Source organism: Pteropus alecto, unplaced genomic scaffold (assembly GCF_000325575.1).
Source record: "Pteropus alecto unplaced genomic scaffold, ASM32557v1 scaffold311, whole genome shotgun sequence".
NCBI classification, from domain to species: Eukaryota; Metazoa; Chordata; class Mammalia; order Chiroptera; family Pteropodidae; genus Pteropus; species Pteropus alecto.
The window spans coordinates 2,611,170-2,622,131 of NW_006431916.1; the positions used below are offsets into that span (position 1 = coordinate 2,611,170).

A 10,962-nucleotide genomic window follows, 5' to 3' on the forward strand; every position below is an offset into this window, starting at 1 on the left:
GAGACTCAATTCTCTGTTTCTTTTTTCCATGTTCTTCTTTCCGAATTTTCTAAGATGCCGTTACATTAACCCAAAGATGCCCCCCAAAAGAATAAAGAATGTAATTAAAACAGCAGCTTTATTTATGCTACCTGCTATTTTATTTTTCTTTCCTGTTTCTTCTTTGCTTCTGGTTCCATTTCCCTTTGTTTACAAAAAAAAGTCCCTTGGTCTTTAAAAATAAAAAAACTTTGATCCTATTGTTTGATCTGTCTCCTAAGTAGTCTGCATACGCTGCTTCATCTTCACTCTCCATTGAGTTCTCCATATTTTTTTAAAAGCTTTATGAATGATGATATACTTGTTTTATACAAAAGAGTATGCACACGTATTTAAGTTAAGCATAATAGTAATACAGTAACACCCATGAGTCCATCATGTACCTTTCTTCAAGCACCTTGAGGGGACTACTATTCTAATTTTTTACCTTGTTGTCTTACTTTTCATTATGTACTTATATGTGTATGAAGTGATAAAAAATAGTTTTGCTTGCTTTTGAACTTTATGAAAATAGTATCTTGCTATCTGTATTTTTCTGACTTGCATTTTTCCATCAGCATTGTTTCTAAGGTTCATCCATGTTGATAATACATGCGTTTCATTTTCACTGCTATATAGTATTCCACTATAGAATTGTGCTATAATTTATTTCTCTATTCTTCATTGATAAATAATTGGATTATTTATCATCTTTTCCTGTATTAACAGGGCTGTTATGAACATTCTTGTACGTGTCTCTTAGTATATGGGAATGAGTAATGGCGAACCAGAGAGTGGGGATGGGAGTGGTACATCCCAGCTTTAAGCAACAAGGGAGTGATACATTGCTGTAGAGAATTTAAATACAGCAATAAAGCCCACTAAAAGTCCATCTGCTCTTAAATATCACCAGGTGCTGGGAATTCTAAATAATGTCAGTGATAAAATACTACTTCTACTACCACCCAGTTTACCTTGCTATACCACTAGCAGCAAAGGGTTTCTCCAGCATAATCTAGTATAAATTTGAGCATGTACATTTCGACCTTCTCAGATATGCCAGGTTATTTCCACAGTGATTGTAAGTTTATACTTTCATTAGCGTATGAGATCCATTGTTACACATCATTGCTAACACTAGTCTAGTGGGTGTAAAATATTATATGATGGGTTTTAAGTTGCAAATTATATTAATTTTAAATTGCTAATGGGGTCAAGCATTTTTCATATGTTTATTAGCCATTTTTATTTCCTCTGTGAATTTCCTATTCATGCTTTTTGCCCCTTTTGTCTGTTAGGATTTTGTCTTTTTCTTATTTGTAAGAGGTCCTAATGTATTTGACTGTATATGTGAAACATATTCTTTCAGTTTGTGGCTTGTTCTTTGCTTTGTTTATAATATCTTTCTTTAAATAAATTTATAATTTTACAGAAGTCAAGCTTAACATTTTTTTTTCTATATGTTCTGTGCCTTTTATGTCTTAGTTTGGCAAACTTGTCTGTCTCAGGTTATAAAGAGACTCATAGTCTTAAATCCATCTGGAATTAATATTGTATATAGCTTTTGAGATGGATATCAGATTTCTTTGTTTTTTTCATGAATACGCATTTAGTTCAGCATTATTTACTGAAGTCTCATCTTTTCCCACTGATCCTTCAGTGATATATCTCTGTCCTCTCAGTTTTACACATATATGGCCATCGATCTAATAGGGGCACTATAGTTTCTTCTTTAGTTTTCTTTGTCTTTCTCTATGCCAGTACCGCATTGTCCAGGTTACTGAAATATTGGTATATGGTTGGGCAGGACCCCTCTCCTCACCTCACATAGTAGTTCACCATGATTGTTTTTGGATGTTCTTGAACTTTTCTTTCTTCATATATAGTATTTTAAGTTTAGCTTGTCAATTGCCAGGAAAAGCCCTCTTGGAATTTTTATTAGGATTACACTGGGTTTATGAATAAATCTGAGAGAGAAATGATTTAGTTTCTCTTTCCGTGAATTATACTCTTTCCATTTTTTAGGTCTTCTTGACTATTTATAATAAAGTCTGACAATTTTCTTTCTGAAAGTCTTTATACAAATTTTTGTTAGATATATTCCTGGAGTATTATATTTTTTGTTCCTGTGATAAGTATCTGTTTAAAATTACATTTTCTAATTCATTTATGCTGGTGTAAACTTTATAGTTATTTTGGCTATTCATCTCATATCCAGCAGCCTTGTCAAAGTTTATTCTTAACATTTTTAGATTCTCTAGGGTTTTCTGTTTTAGACAGTTATCAATGAATAATAACAAATGTTTCTGACATTTCAGTACTTATGCCTCGTATGTATTTTTCATGTCTGTTAACCATATTAATGTTGGTTGTAATGGTTGTGATATTCTTGCCTTGTTCCTGACTCTAAAAGGAGTATCCTTAATATTTCACCGTTGGATATATTGTGGGCTGTAGGTTTCTGGTACATACTGTCTTATCAGGTTGAGGAAGCTTTCTTTTATAGTGTTGTTAACATAAACAGATCTTTAATTTTATCTAATACTTTTTGTATAGCTGTTGAAATGGTTACACAGTTTTTCTCCCTGGAGAATGTGGTAAATTAGAGTTGACTGGTATTCAGATATTGAACTAATACTGCTTTCATAGAATAAATTTAATTTGCAATGATGCATTCTTTTTTATATCCTCTAGATTTGGTTTGCTATGGTTTTGTTTAGGATTTTTGCTTCTAGTTCCATGAGTGAGATCAGACTTCATTTTCCTTTTATCTATGTAACTGAGAAGTTTGCATAGCAAAGTTATGTGAGCTTTATAGAATGACTATTCAACTTCAGTGACTTATCTATAATTTATTCCTATTTAAATGGGTATTTAGGTTGTTTCCAGTGTTTTGCTACTCTAAAAATGCTATATTGCAAATCTTTGCACACTTTAAGAAGGATAAATATATATTTAGAAGTTTAAATGTGCAGAAGTAGAATTGCTTAGTCAAAAGGTATCTAGAATTTTAATTTTTATAAATACTGTGTCATCGAACTTTGAAGAGCATGACAGTTTATAATCTTACAAGTGGTGTATGAATGTGTCTATTTCTCCACATGCTTCATTGAGGGATTTAAATAAACACTTCACACAGAAAAGAAAACACAACATATATTTCTCTCTTGACATACATGCATGTCTTCACAGCCAAATTATTTCTTGAAAGAATGCTATATTCAGTTCACCTCCCACACACTTATCAGCTAGTCTGAATTCTACACCTGCCAGTCTAATGAAACTGCCCTTGCCAAGAAATTAACAACCTTCTTATAAAATCCAATGAACTTGTCTCCTTTAAATTTTGTTTTTTTAGTCTCACTCGACTCCTCAGCTGTGTTTGACAAATTAGCCATGCCATCATTCTTGAGCTATTTCCCCTGGGATTTGGTGATGCTTTGCTCTCTTGTGATTTTTTTCCTCTCTTGTGATTTTTTTCCTCCTTCTGTGACTTCTCATTCTCATTCTCCATTGTGGTTCCAAAACCCTCTACCTGTTCCTTAAATGTTAGTGTCTCATACATTTCTGTAATTATCCTTCATCTTACTGTATACAATCTGGTGATCTCATCTTAAGCCATGGCTTCACTCGTAGTTGCCACCTTCATGTAGAAGATGCCCAGCTTTACACTCTTAGCCTAGCTCTCACAATTGAGCTTTAGATCTGAATATCCACTGCCATAATAAGTATTATCTGCATGGTTCACCCATCAGTTTCCTCCTTCAACATTTTTAAAACTAGGCTCATCGGTTCTCCTTCAACCCTGCGTTGTCTGTTTCTTGGTGTGGTATCCAAGTCAGAAGTGTATATGTGTGTCTTTTTCTATTCCTTCTCTTTTCATAGCCAGTCTGTGGCTAGAGTCTCTGTTTTCTTATTCTGAATCTCTGTTTCTCTTTTTACTCCAATCTTATTCGTCACCTAAAAGGAAACTATTGTTTCTTCTGTTTAGAACACTTCTGACACCAAGTATGTGGGGGTGGCTCCCACATCAGTTTTCCAACTCTCTGACACCAACTGGATATCTTGAAATTCAGTTCTGACATTAACTACCTGGAGTTAGTGTTGACTCTGTAGGTTAAGGGCTCAGTCTCCCAAGACTGCCCCACAACTTCAGACACCAATTGCAAGCCCCAAGTCATCACCTGTACTTGTGACCAGCTATACATTGGTTTCCACAACCCCTTTCTTAGGTTTGATAATTGCTTTAATGGCTCAAAGAACTCAAGAAAACACTTATGTTTATTGTTTTATTATAAAGAATATAATAAAGGTGCAGACAATGAGGTACATAGGCCAAGATCTGGAAGGGTCCTGAGCATAGGAGCTTCTGTCCTTGTGTAGTTGGGATGCACCACCCTCCCAGCACATAGATGTGTAGACCAGCAGGGAAGCTCTCCAAATCCTATAGTTTAGGAGTTTTTAATGGTGGCTTTAACACATAGGCATGCTCAATTATTAACTCAATCTCCAGCCTTTCTCCCCTCCCTGGAGGACGGGGGAGTGGAGCTGAAAGTTCCTAGCTTCTAATCATGGCCTAGTCTTCCTGGTGAGCAGTCTCCATCCTGAAGTTATCCAGAAATCCACCAAGAGTAGCCTCATTGGAACAAAAAACATTCCTGATACCCAGAAATTTCAGGGGATTTAAAACCTATGTGTAAGACACTCCTGTCACCTCCATCACCCAGGAGATGACAATAATTTTAGGAGCTCTGTGTCAGGAACCAGGGACAGAGACCAAAATAATACATATTATGCCACTCACCACTCTAGTTCAGGCTATCATTGTCTTTTGCCTGGATCACTATAGAAGTCTTTACCCCTCAGATTCTCCTTGCTGGAGTCAGATGTTTTTCTAAAATATTAGATCATATTACTCCTTGGCACCTAGCACAGTATCTTAAGTACTTAGTAGTTGCTGACTAAAAGGATGAATACGTGAATGGGATTTCTTTTTTTTAGGTCTTAGAAATTAGTCACAGATTTTAAAGCAAAAACTTAGATTGTATTTCTTAAGTTGATTTGTATAGTTAGTTCTTTTATGAATTTGTCTTTGTAACAATATAGAGTTTTGAGTAACAGATCAATATTTGCCTCATTGTTTAAAGACAAGATTTTATTTATAAAATAAGGACTTGTTAGAAATGTATGATCTAGTAGAGCATGGGCTATTGAATCTGAGTGAATAGGATTTGGCTCTAAGTTAAACCACTTTAATATTTTTTGAACTTTAAGTTACTTACACTTTGAGTTTTATTTTCCAAAAAGTAGATTTAATACCTACCTTGTGCTACTATTGAAGATTGAGTAGATAATCTACGTGAAGGTGCTTGGTATATAATAGGAATGCAGTGAATTTGGAAGTTATAATATCATGCTATAATATCAACTACATAATACAATTTTAACTTAAAAATTTTTGTCTTACAGATAGTGTGTGTACCATATCAGTGGCGCATAACTATGTTCATCATTGTTCTTATCAATGCCTTTGTATCTATCATGGTGGAGGTAAGCACTTCAGATAAGTAAATAGCTGCCTTGTTGCTTTGGGATTTTTAGTGATTTAATGATAATGGAGGAAGAGGACAGGTAACATTACGGAAGCCCACAAAGTTTCAGTTTCATTTTAGTTAAATTCATTTATCCTTTTCTTCTGACATTTTCCATCAATTGATAGTAGTCATAATAAGGGATATGACAACTGCACTCATATACCTAGGAGAAAATAAGCAGTGAGATAGCAAAAATTAGTAACTGGTAGAAAAAAGGGAAGATTGGTGCTCAGGCAGCCCATAAACTAGTAAACCAGTGACCATGAAATCACAGTGGGAGGGTACCACCCAAGTCCTGTGATACATAGTAAAATCTCTCATTTAAGGAAAGGAAGGGAGGGGGGCTTTCTCTATGGAATGTAGTAAATATTAATAATAGAGTGTTTGAGAGTAGAAAATAATGACCATTATGAACTTATCCAATGTTAGCATTGATTACTGGAACTTCTTCCTTGATATTTGCTTTTAAGTTCCCTCTAGAAGTCTTCAGTGCTTTTTAATCCATGTACATTGTATAATTACTCTCTGATTAGGAGTGCCTTTAGGTCAGCTTCTATAAAAGTAGCTACTGAGTTCTCATGTGCTGCTATTAGTATAATTTTGTCTTCTCAGAACTACTGTAATTCACTCCTGTAGTAGCAATATATGAAATGGAAGAAGGAGATGCAATTGTGATTTTTTAAGTTAAGGGTTTCATAGGGCAGGATTTTACATTAAAATTAGGTAGTTTGTGAAATATATACTTTAGTGATAATAGTTCTAGACTTGGAAATTATGCTTAATTTGTTATCTTTCTAAAAGATGACAGTATTTAAATTTGGGCCATAATGGGCAGCATGGATATTATAGTACTTGTACTGATCTTTTTAAGTTGCCCAGTGGAATATATTTTTGCTATCTTCTGGCCAGTAAAAAGTACATCCAAGGTACTGTATTTTAAAAGCTTTCCTTTTTCTATAGTATAAGTTTATCTTTTCATTCAAATGTTTAAAAGTTTTTTAAAAACCAAACTATAGAGAATCCTCAATCTCTCATAATTTATTATTCTTGCTCACTGTCAAAAGAAATATTTGTGTTGGACTGATGAAATCATATCGATTTATAGATATAGCTATAAATACATATAGAATTTTATATATTCAGTGGCAATAACACATTGTTAAGATTTCAGATTATAAGCGTTATTTTAATATGGGAAAGACCTGAGAATTCATATAAAAGTCATATTTTGTGGAAAATTTAAAGGTCCCATTTTAGCAAGAATTTAATGATGATTTATATTTGTCACAAAAGTCCTGTTATTCTTTGTCTTTTTGCAATATTAACTGAAATTCTCTATGTGAAAATCAAATCATGTTTTTCACTAATGATTCAGCATTGTGTGTTCTTTTTAAATGTGCACATTAATAAAGAATGACTTAGTCATTTTTAATTCTTAACTCACTGGACTATCTCTCAGAACTTCTGCCTTGACATGGTCCTTTGGAAAGTTGTGTTCAGTCGAGACAGACAAGGAGAATATCGCTTCACCACCACACAGCCACCGCAGGTTGGAAATCAGCACTCTTGATTCTTCGCATATACCTAGGCTCATTCAGTTGTGTAGTCTGCATTCTGTAGGGGGGGTGATCTGTTGCGTGTTGCTTCAACCTTTTTCCTTATGCCTCGCATTTCATTTCTTGTGAGGAGTCCTAGAAAATTCATGGCAAACCTTTGTTACAGGCTTTTCGAGACTTCAGAAATTTCATAAATCTCTTTTCCATTCCAATCCTTATCTTGTGTGTGTGTAAAGATTTTGTCCTCAGTGGTGAGAGTTAATTTTTCCATTTCTGTCTGGCTTAAATTTTGGGGGGGTTTTCATGAGTCTCATTAGAAGCTGAATGAGATTTATGTAAACAAAGTTATGAAATGGGAATTACTTCTTCATGGACCAGAGTCCAAAGGTCAAAATTTTGAGGAATTATTCCTGATTTCTTCTTATTGTGCCTTAATTTTAGGTGGCTTTTTGGCTTTCCTCAACATATGTGTCTCATTCAGAAAAATTTTCAGAGTGACAGTGTTCATTTTTATACAAACCATGACTTTGGACTTTTAAATAGCCTATTATTTGAAAGATATGCAAGCTCTGTGATAAAAAGAGAATCAGATGGAAAAGTTCCATTTCCTGGTATTAGGATATTGAAATACAGTTTTAATAGAAAATATAGGTTAGCCTTATTTTTTAAATCAATGCCATTGAATACATACAACTATAGCTTTTTGAGTATAGAGAACTTGACAATACAAAGACTCACCTCCTCATTGTCTTACCCATTTGTTTGTAGGTGGGTGATGTGTTCTAAATCTTTTACTAAAGATTTGTAAGTCTAAACCTGTTACTCATCCTGAGCCATAGGGAAGCTTATAGAGTTCAAGAGTATTCCCTCTGATTACTGAGTTGGGACACCCACTTATTTTTAGCCTCTTTTTTTTTTTTTTAACCTAAGTAGCAGATTCTTGAGCTTTATTTTGGTAATGTAGCAGCCTTGATACATGATACATACCGTAATATCACAGAATCCCTTTATAAGAGGTCTTGGAGAATGCCATTTCCTTTTCTAGTGCTTTATTATGAATAGTGATAGTTTTGTAAGGATGAGGCGAGTCTGGAATCAGTTTCAGTTTCTTTTTCTCAAAGCAGTGCAGTACACAGTTGTCCCTAGCGTGTATGTGACCAAAGCTGTATTAAGGGCTCAAGTCCTTTAGCTAAATCTCCTCTGTGTCTATATTCTTCCTTTTTGGTTATCCATTACATTACTTCAAGTGTTCATTTTGGCTCATAGCATCAGTCCTCATACGAAATACTTGTATTGGCAAGGCCCAGGCCAAGGAAAACATTTACATTGAGTTTTCAGCTTTTCTAGGGAGATCTCCACAACTGTTGATCTAAACAGGATTTGTAGGTTCTGAAGAGGAGTTATACCCTGATTCAGTCAAAAGTAGGTATCATAAATCTTTAAAATATTTGAATTAGAAATCTCTCTTTACTTTTCAACCAAAATTAAATAGCAGAAAATTCTATCATTTGCTTCATCTCTATTATCTAAAAATTTTATTAATAATTATCTGTCCTCTTATTTTTAAGAGTTCGTATCCATCATGTGACAGCCTACCTCTGAAGTGTTAGGGTTTGAGAGGTGGTAGAGAGTGCGCTAGCTTAGGTTGCTGCATCATGCCCTGTGTGCTTACCAGCTCTGAGAATCATTGACTAGATAAGAATCTTAGTCTTCAGTTTCTATGGTCATGATTAAGAAAGCATTTTTTAAATTATTGGCTTTAGAAAAGACAGTTGTTATAACCTCTTAGCACAGGATGATGTACTTTCATCTTCTGACATTTCTGTGTATAACATGGTGTCATTGTTCATATTTGTGACCCTTCAAAAGCTAATGAGTTAGTTACATTTGGCATAACCTGGAGACATTTTTGGTTGTCGCAGTTTGGGCTAGACAGTTTTGCTACTGGCATGTAGTTGGTAATGACCAGGGATGCTACTAAATAAACATCCTGCAGTAGAACACAGGACAACCCCTCACAACAGAGACTATCTAATTCAAGATGTCAGTAGTGCCAAGGTTGAAAAACCCTGCCATGAGGTGAAAAAGAAAGTAATGATGAGAGTGGCCTGCTATACTTAGGACTTCTGTGGCTGCCATAATTCTTCCTCACCATGAACTCCCGTTCCACATGTGCCGATTCTGTGCTCTTTTCTACAAGGAATCCTATGAGGTCTTCTCAGACTGCAACTCCTAACCTACTTGATTAATGTTGGAAGAAGAAAAATCCTGTTTCTTCTTTTCCTTCCTTACCTTATATAGCCAGGGACCATTGAGTAGGGTTGAAAGTTTCAAAACTAGAGAGACCCTGGACCAGGTCTAGGTCTCAGATAGATGAATTGGGAAGTGGAGAATCTCACTTAGAAATCTCTAGCAACCATGTCCAAAATATTTGATCTACAAGGCACTTTATATACACTTTCAGGATCCTTCGATCTTAAAGTATTTCTAACTTCATTTTGTACATGAAGAAACAGCATTCAGTCCACTTGCCAAGGTTTTGCATCTAATTAACGGCATAATTAGGAGTTGAAGCCAAAGCCAGGGTTTCTGATTTCAAGAGGAGTGTTTTCACTATGCCACATTGCCTCATATATATGGGACCATACGGATTGTAAACTAACATAACAATCAAATGATAGAATGGAGACAACTGTAGCTACTGTTTTCAATACCTACTTTTTATGGTAGATACTGTGTGAGGCATTTTGTATAAATTCTCTCTAATTGTTACAACTTTAAGAGAGAGAAATAGCTTTAGTCTCTCTCAATTTTCACAAATGAGGAACTGGAATTCATATTCAGGTCTTTCTGGACCCAGGTCTATAATATTTCTATACCAGAAAGCTTCCATCTGTTCTTTAAAGATGAAATAAACTTTTAAGTATCATTTAATAGTAGACATTTTAGATACTATGTTCTTTTTGGCTTACTGAACATTCATGCAGCTAACCTAATTTAGATACAGGAAGGGGATTTCTTTTTACATAATAGTAATTTATTTCCCATAGTGATTGTTTTTCTTTTTGCTGCTCAGTGGCCTCAGTAAATTTTCACTGAATCAAGTTTAAAAGAGGTTAATTAAACCATTTGCAATGAATCCAAGTTGAAACTTTTATGTAGCTAAATGTTTTTTTCCTATAATATTAATGTATCAGATTTTCAAGCAAAGATAGTCTTCAAAACTGCTTTGAACTTCACTCATGACCTACTGAATGAAAAATCTTCAGTGGAGGGCCCCATCATCTGTGGTTTTCTATAATGCTTTACACCTGTTCGAGAAGATCTGCGCTGCATATTTTTACTAAGAAGCATTTGTGCCTGTCTTCTGTCCAATAAACCAAGGCTGCTTAGTAGTAGATGTGGAACTAGAGTCAGTATCATCGTATACTTTGATCTTGCGTGAGGATTTGTGCCTGATTGTTTTTCTTTTGGGGGAAAAAATCCAGGTGTTAGCTGTAGTCTTTATGCCACTTATTATTCAAGCTTAATTAGATAGAATGTTAATTGTGATTGTCTTTATTTGTTTTATATTCAGGATTGGTATGGAAGAAGACTTTTATGAAAACCATAGAACCATAGTAACATTTCCTATAAGCATGGCCTTATGTTTTACATGTTACCCATGAAAAATTTCCTAAAAGACACGGCAGAGAGTAAACTGGCATTGGGGTTCTAGAATGAACAGCTTGTAATGGTCTAAGAAGCAGGAGAATTTTAGCTGTAGATCTTGAAAGTTGTGGTTTCTCTGCTGG

At 34.7% G+C, this 10,962-nt stretch overlaps 1 protein-coding gene across 9 annotated transcripts in view; it reads left to right on the forward strand.

The window, feature by feature from the left end:
* ATP13A3 (ATPase 13A3) overlaps positions 1 to 10,962 on the forward strand; it is an 80,852-nt gene that overhangs the window by 63,892 nt on the left and 5,998 nt on the right. For 7 of the 9 annotated variants that reach the window (XM_025041955.1, XM_025041960.1, XM_025041958.1 and 4 more), the window contains 2 exons: positions 5,488 to 5,568; positions 7,072 to 7,161. In XM_025041955.1, coding sequence (XP_024897723.1) covers positions 5,488 to 5,568; positions 7,072 to 7,161 — 171 coding nt within the window. The remainder of the gene's footprint in view (positions 1 to 5,487; positions 5,569 to 7,071; positions 7,162 to 10,962) is intronic. The other 2 variants (XM_025041952.1, XM_025041949.1) reach the window with 1 other exon arrangement.